Source organism: Fistularia commersonii, chromosome 12 (genome assembly GCF_037954325.1).
Source record: "Fistularia commersonii isolate RoL2024-O1a breed Wild chromosome 12, RoL_Fcom_v1.0, whole genome shotgun sequence".
NCBI classification, from domain to species: domain Eukaryota; kingdom Metazoa; phylum Chordata; class Actinopteri; order Syngnathiformes; family Fistulariidae; genus Fistularia; species Fistularia commersonii.
Window position 1 is genome coordinate 10,963,975 of NC_141295.1, and position 27,894 is coordinate 10,991,868.

General features: G+C 41.3%; 4 protein-coding genes across 4 annotated transcripts; 1 reads left to right on the top strand and 3 right to left on the bottom strand.

The window, feature by feature from the left end:
* Positions 1–1,152: 1,152 nt before the first annotated feature.
* Positions 1,153–3,802, bottom strand: cenpm (centromere protein M). Its single transcript, XM_086156102.1, has 6 exons — positions 3,637–3,802; positions 2,863–2,939; positions 2,442–2,540; positions 2,188–2,267; positions 1,919–2,007; positions 1,153–1,365 (listed from the first exon to the last, which is right to left on the bottom strand). Exons 1-6 carry the CDS (start codon positions 3,691–3,693, stop codon positions 1,216–1,218), a joined length of 552 nt encoding a protein of 183 aa, XP_086012228.1. The 5' UTR covers positions 3,694–3,802; the 3' UTR covers positions 1,153–1,215.
* Positions 3,803–4,537: 735 nt separating this feature from the next.
* On the bottom strand, positions 4,538–13,335 carry LOC147228787 (putative RNA-binding protein Luc7-like 1). Its single transcript, XM_086157022.1, has 10 exons — positions 12,754–13,335; positions 11,674–11,768; positions 10,747–10,845; positions 9,164–9,274; positions 8,624–8,767; positions 8,324–8,500; positions 8,045–8,229; positions 7,941–7,970; positions 6,779–6,934; positions 4,538–5,927 (listed from the first exon to the last, which is right to left on the bottom strand). The coding sequence occupies exons 1-10, from the start codon at positions 12,812–12,814 to the stop codon at positions 5,696–5,698; spliced, it is 1,290 nt and encodes a 429-aa protein (XP_086013148.1). The 5' UTR covers positions 12,815–13,335; the 3' UTR covers positions 4,538–5,695.
* Positions 13,336–14,060: 725 nt separating this feature from the next.
* Positions 14,061–16,727, top strand: LOC147228788 (essential MCU regulator, mitochondrial-like). The gene is made up of 3 exons (XM_086156253.1): positions 14,061–14,247; positions 15,900–16,047; positions 16,204–16,727. Exons 1-2 carry the CDS (start codon positions 14,086–14,088, stop codon positions 16,035–16,037), a joined length of 300 nt encoding a protein of 99 aa, XP_086012379.1. The 5' UTR covers positions 14,061–14,085; the 3' UTR covers positions 16,038–16,047; positions 16,204–16,727.
* Positions 16,728–17,167: 440 nt separating this feature from the next.
* Positions 17,168–27,822, bottom strand: LOC147228789 (uncharacterized). Its single transcript, XM_086156176.1, has 16 exons — positions 27,771–27,822; positions 26,624–27,687; positions 25,420–25,559; positions 25,088–25,241; positions 24,934–25,011; positions 23,663–23,695; positions 23,473–23,541; positions 23,246–23,335; positions 22,933–23,027; positions 21,666–22,251; positions 21,315–21,537; positions 20,365–20,476; positions 20,072–20,231; positions 19,818–19,931; positions 18,312–18,398; positions 17,168–18,214 (listed from the first exon to the last, which is right to left on the bottom strand). The coding sequence occupies exons 1-16, from the start codon at positions 27,820–27,822 to the stop codon at positions 18,068–18,070; spliced, it is 3,204 nt and encodes a 1,067-aa protein (XP_086012302.1). The 3' UTR covers positions 17,168–18,067.
* Between the last annotated feature and the right edge of the window lie 72 nt (positions 27,823–27,894).

Here is a 27,894-nt window from a genome sequence, read left to right on the forward strand (position 1 = left end):
ATCCACTTCCAGTTTAAGGACATTTGCGGATTGTTAATTGCTTTTTTTTGTCCTTCTGATGCAGGGGCACCAACAATGTGGAGTTAACCTGAATGATGATAACCCAACTATTAATAAACTGTGTGCGTGTTTTGAGTGAGCGAGTGCGTACGTGTGTACAGGCAGACGTGACATCGGGCATGTCAAGCCGCCTCACGCTGCTCTCCCCCTGCAGTCACATCTACTGATCCCAGGGAGGTCAAATACTTTCTGTTCATTAAGTTGACAACAGGCTGAAGGATTTTTGACAGGGTGGTCACGTGACTCTATGAAGCAGCACTTTGATTTGGATAAAACAAGGGGACGTTAAGCTTGGTTTCCTTGAAAGGAGCCTCACAAACTTTTTAACCTGGAGTTGAAACTAAAGTGCTGGATTTTAGTTTGAAATTCTTGTCAGTTTTGTGCTACTTTCTACAATAATTCCATAAGTGTTCACAAATACTGAGGGGGATTTCTTTTTGTTCTTATTGATGAACAGTATCTATTTAAAGTAGAAATGCAAAATACAGTTTTGTCTCAAGCCAGGCATGCATACATACAGTTCAATATTTTTTTTTCCAGATAACTTCATTGATACATATAATTTCAAATTTAATTGTGGTGTACAGAGCTTCAGTAATAATGATTGATTTTATTTAGCAATGTTATTTTCCCTTTCCCTGTTTATTCTAAACCATGTTATAACCAGCAATGAGCTTGCTGACAGAGGGCTGTGGTCTGACCTTCAAATAACCTGAGATCAGCCTTTCGATTTTAAACCCATTATCAATGAAGCAGTACAGCAAGTACTAGCAGGGGTAACAGATGGGAATGTTTTCATTTTACTATTTACAACATACACAACAGACATTTCTGGTAGTCTCACAGGTTCTCAAAAGTGACTTGCTCATCAGGCTGTTTAAGGTGTGTACTATCCTGCAAGGCGGGTAGTGGGGTATAATTTAACATTTTAAAATTAGGTTATGTTAATTTTGGGTAAAACCGGTCCCTTTGAAGTTTACAGCAAACAGTGCTTAAAAAGAAACACAGTAGCAGCTGAAGAAGAAAAAAAAACAAAAAAAGAAGTCCTGGAAAGTATTTTTGTGTACATAATAAATGGACTAACCATTATGATTCAGTCTATATAAGAACATACTTTTAATAAATACATGCATGAAAGTATCACAGCGAAAAGAATCAATCAAGGCTTGGTTGGTCATGGTCTGAAGGAATGGTGCATTGGGTCAGACTGGACAGGTAAAGAGCGGTCATCATGGGAACGAGACCAGCTGCCACCTTGAGGAGGGTCATCAGCCTACCTGCAACAGTGGACACACCATCTGGCGTCTGAAAGCGAGACATGTCAAAGACACATTGTAGGTTTGGTCTTATCTTGTCAATGAAAACACAAAGAACAAATGCCCTGTATGAATTCAAGAGGCTTCTACAGATATCGGTCCATTAAAACGGCCCGTTATCACTTCCGTCTGAACGTCTGCCACGGCAGTGGCTGGACTTCACAGTAAGTGCACCTCGATTATTATGATGAATGCACCGTCACTTGATTCATGGCCACGACATGAAATGCATTGTGCTCAAAAACAATTAAGCTTTATGACGGTGGGATGATATCTGATTGAGATCCTCTTTGAAATAAATGTTATAATAAAAATAAATTGTGCACTCCCACTGTGGAAAGAGCGGGGTAGACTATTTCCCTACTGTCTGATTTACAATATTCCTCTGCTCATAAAAACCATAGTTGCTTGATCTTGGGCTTGGTAAAGTAGAGCAAAGATGCCACCAATATATGCAGAGTGCAAAGAACTACTCATTTAATGGGCTGTGAATACCGCCGGACTTTGAATCTCCCTTTTATGAGACAAAAACAGAAACAAACCTCCTCTGCGAAAAGCAGGGTGCACTGGTGTGATGCTGCCAGCTTTTTTACAGCGTCCAGACGTTCTGCGGGGACTGAAGAATTACGAGCTACATAAGTAAAAAATAAAAAATGATAGAGAGGTGGTCAGAGTGATGCATGAATTGTCATTTTCAAAACAATATAAGCATTTTGTAATGAATAATAAATTCTCCTTGGGCGCCGCTTCCTAATATGAAAAACAAACCATGTATAATTCAACTTAAAATGAAGTCAATGAAATGACATACCGTTTGTGACCAAGAAGCAGACTTTTCCGAGAAAATATCCAGGATCCAAGTACTTCAGAGAAGACTCTGCTGACTGAAAACTGAAAACACCAAAATTGATTGTCATTTTGCTTATCTACATGACAATGGAATTTACAGCGATTGCACACTAAAAATTAATGTAGCGACAATTACAATATCTGGATCTGGATCGGTATGCAAAAGCAAATAGACAAGGCATTTGAGATTAAAAAGCATTAGAACTTTAAAACTACCTTAACTCTGAGGTAAGGTTGATGATAAAGACCACAAGGTCTATCCTTGGACGACTTGCATCATTTTCCATAGGCAGAGGCAGGCATTTGGCAAGTCTCCTGAATAAAAAAAAAATCCTGAACAAGTTTACTAAATGAAATAAGAGAAGCATCATGTTAAAGACCAACATGAAACTTGTAGTAAAGTATACAAACCAAAACATTTACTTGCAATAAACATTCCTTTTGTGTGCATTGTATTTTGCATTACAGTATAAAGGTTGCAACCTTATTACTGGACTGCTGTGATGCTAGATGGGTTTTCTCTGGGTGTAGATGAGAAGTTGTGAATTAAAGTGTATTTAAATGCTTCCTAATAAGACAAACTGAAAGGAACTGTAAGGTTAGTTTAAAGAAGATTACAGGATGAAGCACAACTCACACGTTGACAATGAATGCGGTCTCTTCCACCAAAACGTCAGCTATCTTCTGATAAAACTCCTCTTCATTCTCTACCAACTGCAGGGAGACACCCGCCACGACACCATGAATAAACACGACTTTTTTTTTAATCAATAAACTACCACAGAACACTTAAAAGTGAAATAATAGCCCAAAGTAAAACCGTTCGGAGGAAAAAACTTATATGTGCATATCGACCTCAATTCAGTCATTTAACTGTGTTTTATTCCCTTTTGCCTCGGTGTGGAGGACAATTATGCGTCTTACTTTGCTACACTTAAATGTGTGTATGTATGCTATCAAACATTATCCGGATCGTTTAAATGAGAGGGGGAGACGCCTGGATAAATTAATGAGTTTCAGTCTGGCTTTGTTTAACCATAATTGCGGACATTGTGTGTATTAGGTGAATTTGAGAAATAACTCAATACGGGGTGTGACTGTCCAGGGGTTGGACGAATGCGTTTGGTTAACAAAACACTATAAAAAAAAAAGTAACAATAACATTGTCAGTACTCATTTACGCCCTTCTCTTTTGCCAAATTAGGTTCCCCCATTGTTGTTGGAGGGTTAACACAGATTTAATTTTGGCCCTGTTTGTTTAGTTGCATCTGTTTGTTCTGCACAACCCGGTTGTTACCCAAGCACCAACCGGCTATCACAGCAGACATCAAAATGTAGCCATATCAACAACCCTAATCCTAGCAATTAAGCTAGCTCACCTCCCTTTCCGACGTCGCGTTAATACACTCACCAAGATGCTAGCCGTATTCAAGGCGGGTAAACGGTTAAACGGCTTCAGTATCGACATTGCGGCATTGGCAATGGATTAAAAAACGTCAACGAGACCCAACATTTAGAGGACAAAACACACATGAAGTTCTGTCCCTCCGACCGACTACTGCTGCTTCCTGCGCGCGTCTTTTCGAAACGTGAATCGACGGCATGACGTCGACCACATAACGTCGACTGCTCTGCTGCCCTCTACAGGCGCTTAGTTGCATTGCGAGATAAATTTTTGTCTGCACAGAAGGCTCCGGGTGTGAAGTTAGGCAGGGGATGTAGATCACTTCATTTCTTGTTCAGGAATTCATTTTAGGCAGGATTTAATAAGCGTCTTTCCACATTCTGGAACAGTAGAGATTGAAACTGCAAGGGAAAAAAATCATGTGAAATAGTCTGAAAAGAGGGCTTTAACTTGCACCTAATTTCTTGAACCAGATATTGAAATGAACTACTTGTACTTTCATTTTTTTCCTCTTGAGCTCTTTCAACATCACTTCAGTGTGTAGAGTATTATTTAAACAAGAGTGCAGCATGTTTAAATATTGTTGCAAAAATAATTACATGCAAAAATGACTTCAGCTTGCAGTATTTGGCAACAAAGACTAACTGAATTGCATAATGCAACTTTATAATATAAGAATAAGAACAACTTTATTTATCCCAAAGCAAATTGTTGTGCCAGTTTCAAGGAAAACATAACAATGGTAAATGATAGTAGGAAATTGTATAAGCAGTATGAAAAAAGGGGGGAGAATAAGAAATACAAATAAAACTACTTTACAAGTTAACTCATGCTGAATTTTCTAATACACCTATTCTGGGTGTTGAAAAAAGGAAATAAAAGAAAGAAGTCAAGGTAACACATTGTCTTTCAATGGACCAGAATTTTTTTTATTAACTTTATGGTGACACAGCAAAGTAATTTCCCAGCACATCAAGCTGGTGTCACAGTGGACACACACCCCTTGGCTTTAACCAGTATGCAAATTAGAGCTGTCACGATATCAGGAATTCACAGCACAGTGACCCCTGGCAGAATTCACCCCAGCCACATTGTGAAATATTGAGGTCAGTGATTTGTCTCTCATAAATTTGCCTTCTACCTTTTTGGTGGGTGAATTAAGTGTGGTGAAGAAGAGATACTGTACATCAAATGAAAACTATACTGGTTACTGGATACATGGAAAATATTTTTAATATATAATCACTATTAATAACGGGTACATCAGTTATCAATACCTGGATATCGTGACATCCCTAATGTAAATATGCACATAATCTACATGCATTTACATATCAGGGAACAAGTGGTAATATTTCAGTCTTTAGGGGACAGGTGGGTTTATTTTTAAACTAAATGCTTATCACTGCATCTGGAAAGAAAGGCAGGCTCGAGGATGTATATATCAGATTAGCCAAAGAGATGGTTATGGCTTGAACGCTGCCAATGAAACAAGACAACTGAAGTGCCCTCAGTCATTCACTTCCCCTGCTAAACATTATTGTATGGGTGATGCCATATTTTGAGACGGACCCTTGAAATTATATCCACAGCTACTGAAATAGAGATCTCTACTGGAAAAAGCAAGAGTATTAACATTTAAAGGTCAGCTAATAAAAAAAAAAAAAAAAATGACAGCAATTCATTTAGGTAAAATAAAAATGGACTGAAGGAGGGGCTTTTCTTTCCTTGACAAAATAACTGTACATAAGGTTGACAAATGGCATAACAAAGATGAAGTGCACTTCCTGCATGCCACTCTAACCTCACAATTCAAAGTCACCAACTTGTAAAAATTGTTTTGCATGTTAGCCTGACCACCACCGCAGCTCCCCATGCCAAGTTCCACCATCCAATAATGTACCCATGTCAAACGTTTTAAACGAACAAACACAGTGCTGATTCGCACACATTCGTATCAACACAACCACATCTCCATTATTGTTTTCCTAAACAAACTATCCACATCAGAGACTTTGGAGGTGTTCCCTCCTGCTCATATCTTCTGGACTCTCAGTCCTTCTGTTCATATCTCTCCCGACTCTCGCTCCTCAGAGCTGGAATGTCGGTCCCGTTCGAGCGACAGGGATCTCTCCCGTTCTTTTCCCCTGGCCATGTCCGGGGAGGTGGACCTCTCCCGCTCCTCCCAGTGTCCATACTCCAACCTGTCCTCACGCCAGCCCTCTGCTGCCACCTCTCTACGTTCCTGTGACAGCAGGTTTTCTTCTCGGTTGTGAGACGATCGGTCTCTGGGGGACCTGAAAGATGATAAAGCAGCAGGTTTTTTTTCCTTCTCCCCCCAGTAATACAGAAGGCCAAGATTACAAGGCCCCGGGCCTCCTTTTGACTGTTTGAGAGATTCTAATCACACAACCCTGGGAAACAATCTCGTGACAAAAAAAAAAAAAAAAACACCCTATTCTGGAAGAGGTTCTGGAGCAAAGTGATGCCATCACATGGGCTGTTAATGCAAGTCTTTCAGAAAGAGTGTTGATGTCTGTGGTGAAACTGCCCCCAGATCTTCGTACAAAATTATGTTATTCCTTAAGTGTAGTTAAGCTGTTATTGCCAATGAAACAAGCAACTTCCTATGAATTTGAAAATATACACTTGAACTGCTGAAACGTATACATTTTCAATACATAACGTCTACATGATCACGTTTGTCAGAATCAGATACATAGGCACTCATCATTAGAAAAATACACTTTTCTTGATCACTTGTGAAAATAATAAATAACTTGGTGCTATTTTCATCATCACAAACTCCGAGATGGAAAGAAAAGTAGAAAGGTAAAGAAACTATAAAATACTTGCCTGAGATCAATTGGTACGAGAGGATTTTGACTTTTATTAGAATATTCATCTTTATCAATCATCTTATGTAAATAAATGGACACTGCTTTAAATAAAGCCATAACCAAAAAGTAAGCTTCTATCATGTAACCAAAAATTAGTTGAGTTTACACGAGTTTTGGCAGAGAAAAAAATCAGTTGCGGGATAACTTGTCGAAAAATGTATTTACCTGATATTTTGCAATATAAGTTTATCATAGCTTCTTGACAGAGTTCACACATTTTTCATGTTCTAGCAGTAGATAAGTCACACCTCTTCCTTTTGCGCCTGTGAGAATGAGAATGAGAGCGTGAGCGGTGCCGGTCCTTGTGTCGGTGTTTCTTCTCTCGGTCGCGATCTCCACCCTCTTCTCTGGGACGAGAGGAGCGATGACGCCTGGAACGATGGGAGGAAGAACTGCCTCCATCCCTGGATTTTAAAGAGCAAAGACAGACTGTCAGACTGAGGATTGGCATTTGAGCATGTCCTTTTAAACTGTTTTGCCTGATAATTTGTCCACAACTATGTCACAGCTGGCTTGTGTTTGAAATGTAAAACTATTGTTATTTATATATAACCGTATTTTCCGCACTATCAATATAGAGCCGCAAGAGGTCTCGCAACTACGGGAAGCAGCCATCAACTCCATTTTCTCTTGTTAACGAATCAATGGTGTGGAAGTGGAGGAAGCTACAAGATGACCTGCGCCAAGTAAAGATGACCATACAGAGTTTCTGAGGGAACTAAGCGAGATGGCTACAGTTTAGAGGACAAATTTGAACAGTGGGTTGTCACCAGGTGGCAGGTAATGTCACCACGGTCACTGTTCGAAGGTTGGTCACGGCCGACCTTCTTGGTGTTTTTGTTTTATGAAACGGTTTGAACTGTGACAAATTGAGTTGGACAAACATTGTTTTCAACGAAGGCGGTGCAAATACCAGTAAGAGCTACCGGTATGTACGGTACTGTATTGTGAATGCACTAACTTGTCTTGGGAGTGAACAGAGTTGTCAGAATGCTGGTTTGTATTCTATTAATAACGTTTGACTTATCTGACTGTTTTGCTGACATTCCCTTTAGCGCAGCTCCATTTAGTGGATTCATAACGCAACCCCAGCCACTACTGTAGCTTTTATTCTATGCGCCTTATAATGCTGTTTCTCTTATTTATGATTTTTTTTTTAAAAAAAAATAGGCCATTCATTGAAGGTGTGCTTTATAATCCAGTGTGCCTTATAGTGCGGAAAATATGGTACACTTTATTTTTCTATTATTTCATACCACGACAAAAAAGAAAATAGTCGCAGCCGTTCATGCACTCTACTTAAGTTGTTCTCATTGAGTGCTGGATACAAATATAGGTTGCATGGTGAGATATTTGGTTCCATTCTCATGTTTGACTAAGGCCAGCTTTGTAAGCAACTTGGGTAATTACCTGTATCGGTCTCCACTTCTAGATCTTGACCTAAGATGAGACAATATTTTAGAGGAGGATGGCACTGAAGATGTTCTTCACAAAGTGTCAGGCTGTATCCTTACCTTCTACGGTCCCTCTCCCTCTCTCGTTCTCTCTCCCACTCTCGCTCTCTTTCCCGCTCGCGCTCTCTCTCCCGCTCGCGCTCTCTCTCCCGCTCCAACTCCCACAGCCGCTCCCGTTCGTCTTCTCTTTCACGTTCCTCACGCCGTCTCATTCGCATTCTTTCTTGTTTTTCAGCAACAGCTTTCTAGAAAAACAAGAAGGGTGAGTTTTAGATCATTTCAGATTATTCATTTTAAAAGGAGCTTTATGGTGTGCAGTGACTCAGGCCCAAACCTTACCCTTAGTTTTTCAAGTTTCTCTCGTATTTCAATGAAGCCAAGGTGAAGTTTCCCCCCAAAGTGGTCAGCAAGACGACGATCGTTGTCATGGAGACCTAAGTAGGCTGAGCACACCTCACATACCCGGAGCTTTTGTTGTTGAAAACTCGAGGCTGGCATAGAGTTCCTGTACACATCCTGCAAAAAACAAACAAACAAACACAACACATAAGTACAGATACATATAACAATGGAAAAACAGAAACCGTCTCTTCCAACAGTAGAAGGATAAGAACGCAGTCGCTGTCACTGATAGCTGACCTCAGCCTCTTTCTTCAAGGCTCGAGTCTTCTCCACCTTCTCCAGTAGCTGCTGGGCCTCATCCACATTCCCTTCCCCACCAAGCTGCTCAGCGCGGGCGAGCAGCTTCCCAATCTCCTCGTTCAGCTCATGGACACGTTCGGCCTAATAAAATCATGTGAAGCACAGATGAAATGATGGGATTTGGTCTTTTGTAGTTTCTAGAGAAAATTTGCAAAACACCCTGTGGATAATGTACTTTCTTCTTAAGAGCACAGCATAGATACGGCCTGCAGCGCCAGAGATCTTTAAAAATAAAAACTATTTGGCTACTAACTTATTCTGCTTTAGTTCCCCTTTTTTTCCTGGAATGTAAAGGAGAAATTAGCTTATAACTTCCTGCTGTTTAAGCATGTTGTCAAGAGTATGAATTCAACAACTGCTTATTCACCGCCATTCAACCAGGAAAATATCTTCCCTTACACTGAAATATAGCTGATATAATATTACATCCTCAAAACAGCATTAGTGCCTGATTGTTTAGTCAATTGAGTTTGTCACCTTTGCCGTCACTTCTGCACTAATTTCATCTTGTGTTTCAGCAAGTCTTTTCTTGGCCAGCTCTGTCCTTCGGTCACAGTCGGCGATAAAAGACTGAAGGTGCTCGGCCGCCTGCAAATACATGAGTTATTTTAAAATGATTAAGGCGGGAAATCTGAAAGAAAAACATTCATCGTGTGCTGTCTTGGAAAAAAAAGTCTACACTGTTCATACTGACTTATACTGTTAGCAGTTTGTCTTATTTAGGACACTATAGTAATCAAATCTGGTAGTTGCACTACAGCTGTGTAAAATGATTTCAAGTGGAACTATGAATTTTTAAAATGAGGTTGAGAGGAACAGAAATATCTCAACATAGGGTAAAAAGTTTGAGAAGATTCTCTGTGATCCAAAACATAGTCCTTGCTAAAAAACCTAATTCTGGCAATTGGACTTAAATTTCCAGAGGACAAATTACCTCTCGGCCAAGAGATCAGCAGATCCTGTGACCAATGACCACAACCAAAAGAAGCTGTCTTAAATTGAGCTTTTACAGATTGCTTAACTATATATGGCTTCTTGACTTCATTTAAAATTTTCCGAACGTTCGAGGCCTGAGGGAAAAATGGACAAAGCAACATACTGCTTACAAAATAAATATTAAAATTGGGGTTACAACTTTTATTTTTCCCAAATAAGAGCTTTTTCTAAATTATAGATATGTTTTTATTTTGAGAAAATTTTCAAATATACAATACATAGACTTGTTTTTTTCTTGAAAGCAAAACAAAAGCTGTATTCAGGTCGGATTTCTTGATGGGGCTCGATACACTGAGACTTAAAACCTCTATTCTCAACTCTTAAATGATCAAGGAACCATTCTTCATCACGTCAAATCTCAACCTGCAGACACAATTTGAACCTTTAGGTCATGTATTGCTATAAAAGTGATAGATATCCACCATTGTTAGAAATTTTCATCAGCGGGGCTTTAAAAACAGCTTTGCGATACCACAATTGTGAAAACTGCTTTGAACAGGGATACTGAAAATCAAACCTTTCAAATTAAGGGGGGGGGGACAATTAGTTAGTCATATTGCAGAGTAATCTTACAGGAATCTGCCCAAAGCTGGCTCAAACTTATACTCCTAAACGAAGTGAATGATCCAGCCTTAGAGTGCAGTATGGCTATTGTTTTGCCATCATCTTAATGTCACAACCTTTAGAAACATAAAATTGAATATAGGGGCCATAATAAAGATGCTTCACTCATCTAGGTCTGCAGACACATTGCAGCATTCACAGAACTGCCACCCTTCTGGTAGGAAATGGAGAACCAAACAATCAGAAGTAAAGCAGGACATCAGTTTGATGTATACTTAAGAGCAGCAAAAAATACAAAGTGTCCACCCACCTTTTTTAATAGTGCATATTAAATAAGCACATACGGTAGAAAAGAACATTGACTGACATGCAATTCATTCTTATTCAAAGGCAATGTTTTACCAGTTTTACCAACCAGAGGGGACGGGTATTCAATAAAACAGTACAGGGGGGTGGGCAAGACAACCAATCAGACCATTTAATGTAAAAATACAACTTACATCCAGTTCAAAAAAGTATTCCTGCTCCTTAGAGGCAATCTCGTAGTCTGCTCTGAGGGCCAGGTCATGGACTTTGATACACTCTCCCAGGTCCATTCTCTGTGGGAATTGGATGTTAGCAGACTTGATTGTTTGGTATATGATTAAAGGTTTCATTATCCCTGCCTACTACTTGCCAGATTTTTCCAAATCAAGTATCTTTGTTAAAACGGCAATGGATGTCCAGTCATTGGACTGAGGAGCATATATAGCATCACCACTACCTGAACAGATTTGGATTAAAGTCATTTAATACAAATTTTCTATAGTAAATGTTCTTATACATCAAATGTGCATATTGCTAAGGATAAATAAATGAAAAATGCCCCCAACCAGAATCAACAATTGTTCAAACGTGAGGCTTTGTGAGAAAACTGAGGTTCCTGCTTTGTGGTCTGAGTAAGAGCAAGTTACAAAAAAGGAGTAGTCTTCCACAGAACAAAAATATACCAATATGCACAACGCCATCAATAGAACAGTTAAACTTTGTAAATTTATTGGGTCAGTAACTTGTATTTTCAGATAAAACAGCACCAAGATATGCATATAGTCACAAGGTCAGTTAAGGAAATGTCTTGTCAAAATGTTTCATGCAAATTAAACACACTTTCACTCTCAGAACAAGAAAGATACCCCCTGTTACAACAGGTATTTGAATTTGACATTACATTTTTCCCTGAGGCTTGTACAGAGAATAGTTCTGAATGCAAAAAAACAAAGAAAAATGGATTGTCTATTTTGCTCTTGGGTATCATTGGGGAAAGGTTTGCATTTGATCAAGATGCAGAAACATGAGCAGCAAGAGAGCAATATTGGTTATTTTCCTCTAGCATCCCAATTATGCAGCAATGTATAGATTTGTGTGTCAAAAAAGAAAAGGATACTTACGGTGCCTGATAAAATGTCATGAGGACAGGAATCCAAAAGGTGGCTTTTGCAGACCCGCTCATCTGTGAATTTTATTCTCTGGCGCATGGTGTCCCCTTCAAAACCGGATAAAGAACATTCAAATTATCCAACATTCAACCGTGTGTATTCCTTTTTGTTTGCAGAGTTGAAAGTTGAAACCATTCTCTTTGTAGACTGACAAATGTGCAATGTTTGACATTAAGATGGTTGTTTTCAAAGTTATTGATTATAGTGTAAATTTTCTTTGCACTTATCAACTGTTTGTTTAGAGCAGTGGTCTAACAAGCTATATTTGTTACCTCACAAAAAAAAAAAATCTGTCAATCCTGGCAAGGATTTCAACAAACTTAAAGAGAAATTTCAACCTCTTTATTCTGATAAACTTTTCCCATGAATTTGGTCATACAAAATAAAAAAAAATGTTTGAGTCTATATGGATGTCTTGAATTTTGCACAAGGTGGAAGGACATAAGATATGTTGTTTACGCATACTGATGAGTTTTCTGACTTTCAACTACTTTTTCTACGAAGAAAAGTCATGCTCTTTTTAGTGGTTATTTTTTATGGATGAATAACTGTGTGCAGATCATATCGGGGGGTTGTAATAATGCATTTCAAATTGGCTTACTGAGAGAGCTTAACCTTCAAGACTAAGTAGGAAAAGAAACTATTACGCATAATCAATGCGGTACAGGCTTGCGTCAGACGTCACATCTGTTGGTATCTAACGCCGTCCGACTAAAGGAAATAATTAAAACGTTATTTGAAATCATTAAATGGTGCTGTGACTAAGAGTGGACATTCTTAGCCACACCACAGAGTATTTTAATATTACGGATTCAACATAGTTTTGTAAATGTTGACGTCAACTCACTCCCCTACATCAACTCCTGGTCAGACAACAGGTAGCTAACCCACTAGCTACCCCCCCATGCCAGCTAACGTTAGCTTGATTAGCAAACCATGCCGCTGTCACTGATACACTAGCTAGCACGCCGGCTAAACGCTAGCAAAAAACACAAAACTCCCCCGACAAACGGCCATGAAAGCCGGGCTTACCGTCTCTCCCCGTCCCCATGAGCTGATCCAGCATCGCTCGCATCTGAGCCTGGGCCGACATTTTTGTGCTGGCGTTTCGTGAGTCGCTTCTCGGCCCCGGCGGTCTTCACACATGCAGTCTCAGGCCTCGTTCGGCGGCTCCTGTAATCACCACCGCCACGAACAACTTTTCCCGCAAGGAGAGAGGGGGAAAGATAACGAAACAAAAAAGCCCGGAACGGTTGCGAGCCAGCGAGCTGGCGGCGTTTAATGTCAAGTCAATATAATAGGTGTTCGGCTACTTCAACGACAAATCACGAGAAATGAGTTTGTGGAGGTGGAAGGCTCCTTGTCGGTTGAGCAAGTGCAGGGTCTGTTTAGAAACTGTCGGAGTCTCCGGGTCGTGTCGTGTGTCGAGTTGAGAGCGGTGACTGAATGGAGACGGGGCGTTTGCTTAGCCTGCTAGATATCTGTTCGAATAACTAAAGCGTTCCTCGGTAACATGTTATCGCCCCGCATTTGCCACCGGTCGGCTAAAAAGTTGCCAAGTTTCTTTTATTTCAACGTCCTTTCTTCCGTCTTTCCACTTCCCCTCCGTGCGCGTCACCGCGGAGCGAGAGCGCGCGTCGGTCCCTCCGCCCCGAGGCACTGCTGCAGTCACCCCCGGTGACGTGAGGCTACTAAATTCTCTACACTTTGCATTTGTAATCATTTCAAATACATTTTTTAACCTTCCACGAATTAAAAAAAATCTTTGTATGGACATCATAATTACTTAGGTCTGTAATTAAATATATGTCGAGTAATGAGTTTGGACGGACGGACCAAAATATTAGTATGGTTATTTTTATACTCCTGCTTATATTTATACATATATTTATAAAGATTCTGTTAGTAATCCTTTCATACATATCATGAGTGCTTGTAATGCCAGCGTGTGTAGTTCAATTTTACAAGTCCCTTTCGTGTATGTTAATACCATTCTTCATTTCTCCATTTGGAATTGACGCTTATAAACAAGAATATATACATTTTCTTTCTTTCTTTGCCCAGTGATGCGTTTATCTTACTCCAATTTCCCATGATATTATTTTCTTACACCGAAAAAAATACACATTTCAAGAAATGTCTAACCCAGAATTTGTAAGTCAAAGGAAATATTATAGTCAAGTCACATTAGAAAGATTCCATATTTTTATTTCTCAAGAGACAGACAAAATACAATTTCTTAAATAATGATTGAGGAATTTAAAAGCGGAAGTTGTGACGGTTGGCTTTTCATTTTCATAGACAGACGCACCCATGACGTCTCCAAGGCCCCGCCTGTATGTGTCACTCATTCAGGGAAAAAATATGGCGGCGAGCGTACTGCGGCTTCCACTCCGACTTTCCGCGCAAAATGCGGGGCTGCTGTGCCGCCAGAGCGGCTCGAAAACGTCAAACATATCGAGGATGAATCAAAGCCGAAATGCCGTCTCAACGCCGTCCGGGGCCATCCTTCCCAAACCCGAGAAAGTAAGTATGTCCGGGTCGAAAAAGCGAAGGAATCGTCGATATGGGCGGAAGTTTTCGCTAAATTGACAGTAGCTTTGGCGAATAGAAATCGAGCAAAGTACGCCCGGGAGGTGAGTCAGCCAATGACCGGGTGTTTACTTAAATTGAGCGATTATCAGGAAGTAGTCCGCTGTAATAGCAAAAATGAGCCAAGAGAAATATTTGCTAGTTTGTGTTGCCTTTGTTATGTTACTCCCGAATGAAAATCAATGTTTCGAAGAGAAACCTAAAGATCTCGAAATCTAAGGATAATAACTGCAATGCGGATCAGTGAAAGGAAAATGCCCTTCAGCTATCAAAAGGCCTGCTATTGCAACCTGCTATTTTCCCATAAATGCACAAAGTGGTTCACGCTAAAGTGAACTCCAAATGTATAGGTGGCTTTATGTTCTACGTTGAGTCTTATTGGCCTAAATAGGGTTTATCTGGAAATAAAGATAACTCACGTTTTGCACAGGCTTAATTGAAAACCCACCATTGCCATTTGAACCAAATCATACTGAAAGGATTCATGTGAAAGCCCAAGGATTATGACATTGTATTGACATTTGTAAATGACTCGTTTGTAGTGCAGATAATAGTCATATATCGTAGACTGCCATTGAGATTGTGGATTTTGATGATTGTCTCTGATAGATTTGCATAACCTGAAGAGGGGTTCAATGATCCAAAATGTTTATTGCCATATGCATAGTAATGAAACTGGTTTCTCTGTAAATTGAAATTCTAACTTTGCTGTCTCCAGTCAGAGCCAGATAGTACAATAATGGTTAGCAAAACAGAAGAGACATGGGTAGCTTAGTAAGGACACATTATAAATAATACATTTAAGCACAATGACAGGCAGTGAGTGAAAAATGAAAGATGAATTTGCAGATGATGTGTCTGCGGTGCATGACCGAAGCCAAAAAAAACAGCTACAGGTGTGGTCAGTTGTTCTTCGCTTGCAATCTTGCATAGATACTAGTGACACTTTCTTCTACAATTCTTTACTGGTATTTTATGCATCTGTTGTTCTGTAATCAGCTGTGATGCAACTTTGGTCAAACCCAGTTCATACCTCCTCCTCTGAACTCCATAAGTAGGAATCTTATGGTTGCAAATAATTAATTATTATGTGGACTGTGAAGTAGCTTTGAAATATCAAAGGTTCATCACAAGTGTAAGTATAAGTGCCTCTTCTGGTTTTGTAGTTTCCAAGAAGTCTGCGCTGTGTAATTGATGACCCAACATTAATGGTGCATTTTGTCTCTGTCACTCTGTTTACTGCTTCTTACCAGATCAGAGCAGAGAGATCACAATTGAGGTTGTCACAATTGACCAAATATTGCCCATATTCTGTCGTACAACATTTATATGTCTTCTCTTGCCAATTCCTATTTTTCTAAGTAGAATTTTTGTGTACCACTGACTGTCAAAGGCCAGTAGCAACCACCTTGTTCAGGCTGACATCCCACTCACTGTAGTCTACAAATGAATGACAATTGCAAAATAAATGCAATGAGGTGTGAGATTACTCATGTTTTATATTGATAAGTTCACCTGCTCCCTCTTGGCTTAGTTTAAATGTTTGCGTCCTCATCATCATCCTCATTATCATCTCTGCTTTCCAGACCCCATTCGGCCTCATCCGTATGACAGTGGTGGTGGTGCCTTTCCTGTATGTGGGAACTCTGATCAGCAAGAATTTTGCGGCTCTCTTGGAGGAGCATGACATCTTCGTCCCCGAAGATGACGACGATGACGACTGACCTAAGAGGTGTAAGTGAATAGTAGCATCAAATGTTAGCCTAGCCTTCTGTTATAATTTAAACTCAGGTACTTTGGCCACTGATATTGTGTGAAAAGTCTTTAGGCTCATTTGATCATGTTTCACTAAAAGTTGATGTCTAATGAGTTGTTTCTTTCCCTTTGCAGGGTGCTTTGCGATAGTGACTGACAGTTTACCAGCAGACATGAGGAAATTAGGGAAGATGGAGCACTTTGACTTCCTAATATACCCCTCTACCTCTGGCCATATCTTTCCTCTTTTCCTCCGCTATATATCTTGTTTTAACGAACACAGATTTTAAGAAATCTTATATCATGTGAGGCTAACTGAAGTACCAGCTATGCTTTCACTCCTGTTTGCATGATTGTGTCTTGTCATCTCAATAAACAGAGTCGATGCACATAAAAAAAACCCTTGTATTATTTCACCGTAATGAATATGAACTTTAGTGGTGGTGATATCCAAGAATTGCATAATCAACAGAAAGGCAATCCTTGAACAAAAACTGAATATTTATGTATGAGGCTTTTGATAAACCAAAAACAAACGAACGAACATCTGTGCGGAAGCAAAAAGGGAACAGGAAGCATCTGAACATCAGAACAAAAAATGACTGAGGTGGAATTTAGGACAAAGGTTTTGGATTTTTTTTGCTTCTTTAAGGAAGACCCGCTAATTGGTTGTTGGGTTGATATATCCCTCAGGAAATAAAAACAAAAAAAAGATACTTCTAGACAACAGAATTAGGAATTTGTTCTCAAAATAAAAGTTGAATTGAATGTAAAATAAAGAGTTCCATTCTCTCCACTGCCTTTTTTGTTTTTGTTTCATATCATTTGTTTGTTTGTATATTGATGAGGTCTAGATTTTTTTTTTTTTTTCAATTGTTTTCACTCCTTAAAACTAAATAGTACTGGATGAATCATATAAATGAAAAACAAGTAGCTCTAATGTAAATTCTGCTGTAAAGTTAAATCTAAATGCAATAAATGTTATGACTATAATTTTGGGCATGGCCTTCAATAGCATTAACAGACAACAACATAACGTGACTTATTCTGAATGCTGAAACAGCAGTTGTCAATAAATGGAGTGGAGAGAAAAGAATAGACAGAATGAATACTGCACTGTCTGGATTTAAATGAGGAGTTTGTGTTGGTGAATGATGCTGCTCTTGCAGGGGGAATTCAGAAACTTTCAGATCTGACAAAGCAGTTTTAAGATTTCTTTAATCATGACATTGCATTTCATATTGTATAGTATGGAGAATATGTTTATTCCCTAGAGTTAGATATTTTGCTAGCCCAGGCACCATTCTTTGCCTACGATCTAAGTTGGCACAGAAATATTGAAAATGTTTTCCTGGTCAGGGCTGACCATGTTGATGATGATTTTTATTTATTTATTATTAGTATTTTTTACATAAAGTCAATTTCAAGGATAGTAGTTTTCCCCTTGACCTGAGAGAAGAGATTTTGGAAGCGCAGCGAATCGTGTTCTAAAGGAAAATCTGAACTCAACAGTGCCTTTCAAACCATTAAATAATCATATTTATTCTAAGAGTCACCAACTGAAGTATTCTGTTTTTTTGAGCCAAATAAAGGCAAATATAATGTTGAGATATAAAGGAACATAAAACCTTAGATGTACTTTGATAAAAGTGTTTGTAACTGACTGTGTGTTTACCTTTTAGTGCTGCCATGTTAAATATATATTCCTGAAAAGTCAGTTCTGAGACTGATTATTTAATATTTTATAACAAATTCAACTTCATGCAAATAAATAAGTTTTAATTTTATCAGTTACAAACAGCCTCCTTTTCCTTTTGTTCGGTGAGGTTGAATCTGAGTTTGTGGCTCAATGAATCAAAAACAATGCTGGGTAAAGACAGATAGATGCATTTTTTCTTATAAAAAAAAGAATGACAAGAGTTGCCATTCCTGACAGCAGGTTCAAATTCAGCTTAGTTTTAGCCTTGCTGATACTGATCCTCAGCCGGTCGTCCGCTGGTCAACTCTCTCTCACTCTCTCCTGTAGAGCAGCTTCGGTGAGCCTCAAGTGTTCACTGAGGGCCCCCATCTCCAGCTGACTCCAGCCCTTCATGTTGCTCAGCTCCACGTAGATCTCCTTGTAGCGCTCACAAGCTGCATCTTTCTCCTGCAGGGGGTAGGTAGGAGATACCAATTTCATGAGACATTTCAAAGTATCTGTGCAGTGGAAGTGTGTAAAGTGCAGTCACAAACACGTAGTAGACCTTGGTGAGGGCTTGGACTTCACTCTGCAAACTGCTGATTTCACTCCGAAGGTACTGAACTTCATTTTCTTTTGACTGTAGAAGAGTCTGAAAGGCAAAGGGAGTCAGTGTACAATGTTCTGAAAACATACAGGTTTTCTCCATTTTACTCCATTTTATATGTACGATATTTCAAAATCTGCCTCCCGTCTTCTCTGTCTGAAGCCTGCCTTCTCTCAAATATAGGGGTGATTGAATGGAGTTTATCTCGTGCAGCTCAAATTGCCAAAAACAACATTAGAAAAATGTCATTTCGGCGCGTCTCTGCTGTGTTCTTTTTTTATCCTTTTTTTTTTCGCACACAACATTATCTGCATAAAACTGTTTGACACACAGTCCTCAGTTCATCTGAGTTCACAGCTTTACTGTCCCCCCCCCCCGGGGTTTGGAGGTGGTTGATCTGCAGTGCTGAGGAAACAGCCGCAGCATACAAGATGACATGGGATGTCAATCACACAGTTTCAGTTAACAACATATGTACAGTATGCATGCATGTGTGTGTGTGTTTATACGATATACACACACACACACACACATAAAATATTCTCGGGCAGCCTTAATTCTGCCTCTGCTGAAAGGACAGGAATAAACAAAAGAATAATTTAAATGAATGGATTAATAATAATATATATATATATATATTGTTATGTGTGTGTGTGTGTGTGTGTATGTGTATTTATATGTGTATATATATATTGTATATTTTTATTCATAGAATAGTGGTGCCTTTACAACTTACAGGTTCTGTTTATAGACAGCACTGTATCTGCTATTTTGATTTATTTATTAACTTCCTGAAACAAACGTGTTTACTCCACTAGCCTTAGATTTAATCCGATTGCTCATTAGAAATAGATTTTGGTATGTTTTGATCCTGGCGATTAGATATTTGGACTGGATGGGGTCATTGCATGAACGTTCGGTTCGACCTGTGGGTCTTACAAAGGCTCCGGCCCAGCCGGGATTTGCGGGCCATATGCTCTCAAGCATGAAGCCCCTGCCACCCCCAAACTGGAGCACATCTCTTTATAGTTGCATTTATATTTAGAGAAAAAAAAATGTTGAAACACAGGCAGTAGATGGCAGTAATGACTGCACTTGACTGTGACCCGGCACAGATGCAGGACATCAATGAGGACATGAGAATGAACCAGGGATTGGCAACAATGCTGGAACAGACCCGCTATAAGTGGACACAAGGCAGTCATTTGCGTCAATGTGTTCTGATTAATTTGGTTTAATGAAACCAGACTCACCATCCTCACAGTAGGTACAGTGCGTCAGGTGTGTTTCTCTATTTTTAAGCTCCTTTGACATATCTTTTCCTCTGAGCCAAAGGTAATATTTCACATGCCCGATAAAAGGAAACTGGGTCGGGATGCAGCTCGCAAGTGCTGTATATAACCTACTTTCACGCGGCCGTATATTACATCGGCACGAAGTCGGTCAGAGAATCGGAATGATCACCTCAAGATTTGAAGCGAGATGTTCGGAGCTGCTGTGCGATACCATCTCCGACCTTTGACCTGTGATGAAATAACGCAGGCGGCTCATTTCCTCGGCTAGCTTGGCCTTGAGCTCCTGAAAGACGAGAATGAAAAAGTATCGAAGTCATATACTTGAATTATTCAGGCTCCCGGTGGGCTTTCTTTGGATTTTGGTCATACAGAGTCGACAGGAGTATGTGAAGTGTCAGTGTCACATCAGGCGCCTTTATCGACCTGGTTTTCCCTTCGGAGCTGCTGCAGCTCCCTCTCCATGCGTCTGAGTGTTGTCTCTCTGCTTTTGCAGCTCTGCTCGGTGCTGCTCAGCTCCAGGCATTTCTGAGAGTATCGCTCCGACAGGACATCTAACTCGCCGTGCAAGACGTCGGCCCCGGGCCTAAAATGTACAAACACACCAGTTATGGAGTGCATTATAATACAAGGAGTCATGGTCAAGTGCAGAACATCTTGAGCCTGCAGCCAGAGCCTGTGAGATGGAGAACACTCTTATCACGGCAATGATTTCTTACATGTGCCCTCTGTGTGAGATATTTGGGTGCACGGCACTACCAGCCAGCCTCCTGGCCTTCTCCACCTCTCGCTCCAGCTCCTCCCTGTGAGCCGTTCTCAGCGCCTCTATAGCTGCAATGAACAGTTTGTTTGTTAGGAACTCCATTCTCCGGTTTCACTGCAGCCGGAAAAAAATATCACAAGACGGGACAATAGTAGAGCATCAACAAGCAAACAAACACATTTTGAAAAATGGTATTTGATGATTCGTAGAGTTTTTTTTTTTTTCATGGAAGCTTGTTTTTGTAACAGCATTTTAGTCAGGATTTCATGTACACAACCTAATTCTAATCTTTTTTTTTTTTTGCTCTTGGGCATCATAATTACACCAAAAACAATCCGGGCTGGTCATCAGCCATCATAAGGATGAGCAAGATTTCTATTAACTTTTCCCAGCGCACATCTGGGTAGTTGTGAGATAACCTATTTTTTTGGACATTTTTGTGTCATTTTGTCAAGAAATAATACACAGACCTAAATTCATCGCCGTCTCTCAAACCAACCAGCGATGGACGCAAACTGATAAGAATGTTTCCGCTGCTGATGTCTATTGATGAGAATGACGTTGGTGTGGCTGACAGTCATGTGGACAGAGGAGGTTGTAGAGTCACCGGTGTTTCTCTAACTTTCTGAAATTTTCTTGCAAATGTTGTCTTTGGAAAAGATCGACTTTCTGTCAGCGTGTTAGTTTGAATAATCACTACTTGCTAAATCACGTATGCCGCATTGCTGTTGTGTCAGTCATAACATAATATACTCAATTAGCCTTTCTAACCATGCTATTAGGGTTTTCATTGTAAAACAATAAATAAAGGATGTGATGAGTGGATAATTAAATCTTTTCTGAAAAAATACTCAAAATATAACGCAACGATTACATCCCATTTCTTGACACACGCTATGGATTAACCTTTAGCTGCCGTTTCTCTTTCCTCCCACAGCATCCTGTCTCTTTCTTGCTCCAGCTCCCGGATCTCCACCGCGTGTCTCTCTTGCAGCTCCCGGAGTGCCGTCCGGTGGGCGAGCTCGGCGGCCTCCAACCAGGCGCGGCAGGGCGCCCTCGGCCCGCACGGGCTGTCCATTTCCACACGTGGACCCTCGATGGCGTCCGCCTGTCGTCGTAGATACGACACCTGTATTCGAGAAGAAATCACCGTGAAGAAGAGTTCAAAAAAGAAGGGAAAGAAAGGACGCCGCGCTGATTCTTCCAGATAGTCTTATTCGCTTACGGGGTTGAAATCAGTTGGTTTATTTCTTTTACCTCTTTTTGTAGGGGTTCAGCTGTATTTGTCTGGAAAGGTTGGGAACCCTCTGACGAGGGAAGAGCCTCCTCTGAGTTTGATATATTGGTGCTGGATGGATGTGTCTGGACGGCAGTAAGAGGCTGGGATGCGACTGACATGCTTGACTGATGAGCTTGGGCTCCGATCAGAGACTGCGCGGTCATGCCCCGAAATGACAGCCTCTCAAATTCTGTCCACTTCCTGTTGACCTCGGAATCCATGGTTTCGATTACGGGCACAGGTACGCTTCCACTTTTCAGCTCCATGCAGTCCCACCTGCTGCCCTTCTCCCCGAGGGGCGTGGCGTCCTCGAACCACTTGTTTCTCTCCTCCAAGCGTTTGGATTGCTCACGGTCCCGGCCGACTCCCTCCTCTCTCTGAGGGGCTGAATCCGGACCCCCGTCTGCGCTCTGAGGCCGGTCAGCCCGGCGAGGCTCTGCAGCTGTGCCGTTGGAACCTGTAGTTTCAAAGCCGGAGTCCTTGCAGGTGAAGCAAGCAGGTGGTTGGCATGGCGACGGTCTCATAGAAAGGGGGTTCTTTTTCCCACCGGGAGAGTCTGATTGGCTGAGGGTGAAACAAGGCAAAGACAGGAGAGTAATGTTACACATCAGTAGAAAGATGATAGTGTGGGGCTATAATACTACAATCACATTGTCTGAATTTTCACATTGTGTTTGGGAATGTTCCAGTCTGTGGAACATCTGCTTGTGTTTAATTTAGCTGGAATATCCTGAGAAAATGATGTGTAACACAACACTGGGATGGGTCTCCTGTTTAGTTAAATCATAACAAAAAAAGTGATTCGGATAATTATTAGATTATTGCTATTTTTTTAAATGTGCCCATTTGTTTTGATGCATGTTCATATTCAAGATTTTTTTTCATCTCTTTCTGTATGATTTAAAATTACCGTCCTGTGGCCATAAATAGGCTGATATGGCTTAGCAACAACATGCAATATCTATTAATATGTGACAAAATCAGATATTTTATATTGGCTTGTGTTTTTCTTTGTGTGTCACATTCCTTTAAATACCAAATTCACTCCGGCAAAGTCAACAAACAACCTGTGGAGAAATATTCCCCAGGCTGTATTAAAAAGATAGATATGCACACACAAAGGTCACTTGTGACATTTAAGATATGGAGCAATATCAAATAACAATGTGGCGCTGATTTGATATTTTCGTCCATAATTAGTATCATAAGTAGTTATTTTGCAAAACAAGACTTTAAGCATCTCACACAGTGTTGTTCTGGATGGCCTTCTTTAGTAACGTCACCCAATTCCGCCGTATTCTGGAGGTCGTGGCAGAGAGAGTGAACACTGCTCTCTTTGTCTGGAGGAGATCAAAAGACGGAGTAAAGACACACACACACAGGCACGCACACACAGGCACGCACACACACACACACACACACACACAACACACACTGTTACACAGGAAACAGCTAAATGGAAATGAGGAGCGGCGGGGGGGATTTCTAACTGTCCATCTGTCTGTGACACAATGTACAAAAAAAAAAAAAAAAAAACTACTGGTAACTAAATACATACTTTTATCTGCAGACCATAGTTCCTCTCCACGTCACAGTCTGACACAGTCACACTGGATGACAGGTCAATCTCGCCATCCAGATCATCTGACTGCAGTGGGAGAGAAAAGCATAATATTCTTCGGTCTTGCAATGCTTTCACCCAAATGCCAACTCCACGAGGGACATTAATAATGTGTGAATGGATGTTAAATGTTCTTTCAAATGTAGCCTTTAAGATGCGCATACCTCCTCAGCTTCGGAGTCTCTGTAGTACCTCAGTGACGTATCACTCAGGACAAACCAGTGTTTCCTCCACTGTGGAACAGCAGTCATGGTGAACTAGTTTATGCATTCATTCATGTTCCTCATTGTGCACGGAAGTGTGGTCCAATACAAAATACGAATAATCGAATCGGTGACGATGAAAAAGCTCTACCTTGCCGTGGTCATCGAGTCTGGACATCCATCCCTTCAGGTCACGGCATCTGTGAGATATAGTAGTTAAATGGAAAAATGAGACGAAGCGTTCTATGTGGTCTCTGCGTCACATGTGACCGCAAAAACTGAAAAAAGGAAGCATGAGGGGAAAGAGAGGGGAAAGAACACGTTTGCAAGAGATAACACTGCGGCATCGGGTCAGAAATGCCAGAAATGCATTTAAAGGAGCGGGGTCACCCCAAAATGACAAACAACTAATTACTTACTTTCTTACCTACTGCCATGACAGACCAAACTAACTCACATCTGAAGCGTACGCAAACTTTTCTGCTGTCATGTCCATCGTCAGCTATCCACATGCACACACCCGTGAGACACGAGACGCGGCGCAGCCTCGCTGGCCTTTGCATGCGCCGCTACCTCTCGGCGATAACTGTTATCTACCGACACGCACGTGGCTCCGGTGAAGGAGACAGGCAGGAAATTTTCTATTAAAAGCATAATGTAAAGGGCAGCTTTTCATATCACTTTAACAAATCGGGACTTTCAGACTCAGTGGTATCAGGACTCCTTTACTGACGAGAGATGGAAATCTGATTATTAACTTTCGCTCAACCTCTTATTGACACTTATTGAGTTCCCTTTCTTTTTTTTTTTTCCTAACTTTTGGAGGACTCTCCCGCAAAGCGGGAAATGAAACAAGGAAAGAAGAACTGATGCGACGTCGGGAGAGAGATTCGGGAGTTAAAAGGGCCACAAAGTACTTACGACGCCTGTAAGAAGGATTCCAGTGTTTGTATTACAAGAAGAGAGAGAGAGAGAGTAACCAATTAACGGATTTGGAAAATAATAAATGAAACTACTGGAAGTGTAACAAGGACGTCAGAATGGGGAGAGTACACATCGCCCTTTCTCCCGAAATTAATGGAAATGTTCCGCGAGTAGTCCCGAAGTACTACAAAATTTTGTGTGACTGCATGTGACCGACATTTCCAACGCCTCTTTCTGCGGTCGCGCATCGTTCCGTGTGTCAGCTCAGGAGTTCGGGGCATGATGCGGCAGTATGGAGGCATCCTAGATTCTATTAATAACAACGTTTTAATCAAATGAACATCCTGCCCTGAAACACTGCACATTGACTAATGGCCTTTTTTTTTCCCCTGCAAGTTACTTGTAAGAAAGGGTGTCCGGGGAATGAATGCCAGGAAGGCCCACTTTTTATCCAAACATAATCTGATTCTCGCTGAAACAGGAAGTTTCTGTACTCACCTGTATGTCCGGATTTCCGGGAGGAGCTTGTTCTCTCACCTTCGAAGGATGCTGCCGACTACTTTGTGTATCTGGACACTGAAACCAAACCGACACGCCGAATCAGACACGTCACACACGCCGGCAAATGTATCTTAAATAAGCTAAGAGGCACCATTGCATGAAGAGATGCCGCTGAATGTCTCCGAGATGATCGGCCATTCTCGGAATACCGGCATTTCTCCCTCCGGTCTCGCCCTCGCTCTCTCCTCCTGCTCCTATCGTCAGACTCGAACATTGAGCCGTCAAAGTCTGTTTCGTCTCGATGACTTCTCAAGCAGAACAAAAGTGAAGAAGGTTCATAAGTGAAGTATTCTTTTTGACAAGTTACTTTAACACATCATGGGTATGATTTTGATACTTATTTCCTAAAGGGAAGAAATATGATCATTGGATGGATAAAGTGGATGCAGAAATAAAGGGTAAGTGATCCAGGAATCTCCGAACCTGAGCGTCCTAAGCCTCTGGTCCCTGCTTGGACTGGGACTCTGAATCCGTCTCCTCATCCCTGAAAACTCCTCCTCCGACTCCAGCTGGATTTTGGGAATATCAGCCAGCATAATGTAATCGTCCATCGTCATCCCGGCCTCAGATTCAGAGAAAAAAAAAAAAATCACACTTTTATAGCAACTGGGGTCGAGATTGAATGCATTTCTTTATATTACATCCTCTTTTGGACAAAATGAAACAAACAATATTTCTTTTTTTTTCTAATTACATGAGCCTTATTAGGGAAAAATCTTTACTGACTTCACTACTGATTGGAATTTACAAGCATTGATTTCATCAACATGTTTAAGCAAGACACCAACAGCTTTGAATACAGTCTGAATTAACAGCATTTTTTTTATAACATTTATTTCAGTATTATACATTATTTTCAACTGTATTAATGCTGTTGCAGTTATTTTGAGGCTGACTGCATGTAGAAACACAGATATTAACACATCAGCTGGTTTGATCTATGCTTAGGTTTGAGCTCTTTTATCATGAAAAAAGTGTCATCGCTACGCCGCGTCACTAATTCCCGGTTACAATTGGCGTGTCGGTTTTTAAGCGTGAGAGAGTGGGATTTCACAGCGATTCACGTGAGCTATTTCCGTCCCGATAGAAAACACGGAGCGCCAACACATTTGGAAAAGTCCAAAGAATCTCCCACGGTAATACTAGTGGATAGTGGAAGATATGTGAAGCTGCGTCATGTGTTACGGGACAGTAGTTCATGTTCTTCAATTTTAAACAGGTCAAAAGTCTTTTTTTGCAAACGATAAATCATCCGACCATCCTCAGGGTCATGGGGATGCAGGAAGCCTATCCCAGCTGTCATTGGGCGAGAGGCAACCTGGACCGGTCGCTGGTATGGTGTCACTCGTTCATGCACACATCTTGGGAACTTTTTCCCAGTTTTTTCAATTTTTCCATGCTTCATGTTTTTGGACTGTTGGAGAAAAATCGTAGAACTCTGAGGAAACCCACGCACATGTAATTTCCGCACAGAAAGACCCTCTGTGGAAATCGTGTAACTGCCCTGTGAGGCAGAGGCGCTAACCACTGCGCCACCCTGCCACCAATGATAAATCAGGTAAACATATAAAGATACAGATTGGAAACGAGTTGTAAGCAAAAGACACTAAATGTATGTCTGATTTACCTCTTCCACTTCCTCTGCAGCCTTTTTGGGTTCAGAGATCAGTAGGGCCTCCATGCCCCGCCTTGCGCTGCTCCTGCTTCTGTTGCCAATGAGCTTATCATTGTCCTTCTCTGTTTCTCTGCCTGCGCCGAAGGACGGTGGACCTTCCGGTGCCTGCAAGTCCGCATCTGGTTTGGGCGTGGAGGAGCCACGTGAAGGCGGGAAGCTGAGGATAGAGCACAAAGAGCCCTGCCAGGATCCGGGTGAACGGCTCAGTCTGCTGTCCCTGGAGCTCGGTTCCCACTGCGGGGTGAGGTTTTGAACGCCGCAGCCTCGTCTGGACGGTGAAACCTCCCGGCTGCTGAAACAGCGAGTGTGTGTGGAGCTGTCCACAGCCGTTCTAGTTTGAGGAGACGCTCGGGATCCCTCATTTGAATTTTGTTGAAAGGCTGAGGAAGCGCGGCGAGAGATCGATTCCAGATTCCTGTAAAGTTTCTCACTGTCCAAAGTATGCTTGCTAGAAGTTTTCGACGGGCTCCTGGAACCTCTGCTGCTTATTTTTTGTGTATTATGTTCTCCATTGCGTAAATGAGAAGAATCTGTGCGCTTGTGAGAAGGAGTCATTCTCGATGGCGACGCAGCCCGAGAGGCAAAAGAGCCCCGTCCGCGAGATGGACTTGACCTGCCGGACGTATGCCTGGAGAGCTGAGACCGACTCTGACTTCTGGAGTGCAAGCTCCACCTCTGGTTTGGATATTCGGCTAGCTTATATCGATCTGGGCTGACAGAGCTGTGACGTGTTGGAGAATTCCTCTCTGAGTCTGTGCCCTGTCTGAAGTTGGAGTGATACGTGTACCTCTGGGGCGACTCACTTCTCCAACTATCCTGCATGTACGTTTCATGGTTTCTCCGCTGGGAGGGCACGCCCAGGTTGACATTCCTGTAAGGAACGGCGGCTTTGGGCTCAGGGACATAGTTGCTGGGGAGGGGACGCCCCCTTTCGTAAAAACGATACGTCTTTTTATTGAAGTCCTCCACCTGATGCTCGCCGTCAACCCCTCTGGGGTTCCTGACTCCTCGCGACACTGAAAATCACAGCATGCAAGAGAAAAAAAACGATAAATATTGTTGTTGCTTTTGGATAAAATCGTCTTTGCATGTGACAGACCTGACCCTGCATGTGACCTTTCTCTGCCAACCCCGCTATCCGTCCAAGACATGTCGGTGCTACGATGGAGAGATGGATCCATCCGGGTCATATCTCATCTGGCTGTATGGTGCCTTTCCAAAAC

Bases quoted from the DNA above. Each gene is read 5' to 3' on its own strand.
- cenpm (XM_086156102.1), bottom strand. From the start codon at position 3,693: ATGTCGATACTGAAGCCGTTTAACCGTTTACCCGCCTTGAATACGGCT. The intron at 2,940-3,636 runs GTGAGTGTATTA...GTCTCCCTGCAG, and splicing joins TGAATACGGCTAGCATCTTG to TTGGTAGAGAATGAAGAGGA. The intron at 2,268-2,441 runs GTAGTTTTAAAG...TGGTGTTTTCAG, and splicing joins AACCTTACCTCAGAGTTAAG to TTTTCAGTCAGCAGAGTCTT.
- LOC147228787 (XM_086157022.1), bottom strand. From the start codon at position 12,814: ATGTCGGCCCAGGCTCAGATGCGAGCGATGCTGGATCAGCTCATGGGG. The intron at 8,768-9,163 runs GTGACAAACTCA...TGATTTTATTAG, and splicing joins GTGCAGAAGTGACGGCAAAG to GCCGAACGTGTCCATGAGCT. The intron at 6,935-7,940 runs GTAATTACCCAA...TTTAAAATCCAG, and splicing joins AGAAGTGGAGACCGATACAG to GGATGGAGGCAGTTCTTCCT.
- LOC147228789 (XM_086156176.1), bottom strand. From the start codon at position 27,822: ATGTCTTGGACGGATAGCGGGGTTGGCAGAGAAAGGTCACATGCAGGG. The intron at 25,242-25,419 runs GTTCGGAGATTC...CTGCTTGAGAAG, and splicing joins CAGAGGCTTAGGACGCTCAG to TCATCGAGACGAAACAGACT. The intron at 20,232-20,364 runs GTAAGAAATCAT...TGTACATTTTAG, and splicing joins ATCTCACACAGAGGGCACAT to GCCCGGGGCCGACGTCTTGC.
- LOC147228788 (XM_086156253.1), top strand. From the start codon at position 14,086: ATGGCGGCGAGCGTACTGCGGCTTCCACTCCGACTTTCCGCGCAAAAT. The intron at 14,248-15,899 runs GTAAGTATGTCC...TCTGCTTTCCAG, and splicing joins TCCTTCCCAAACCCGAGAAA to ACCCCATTCGGCCTCATCCG.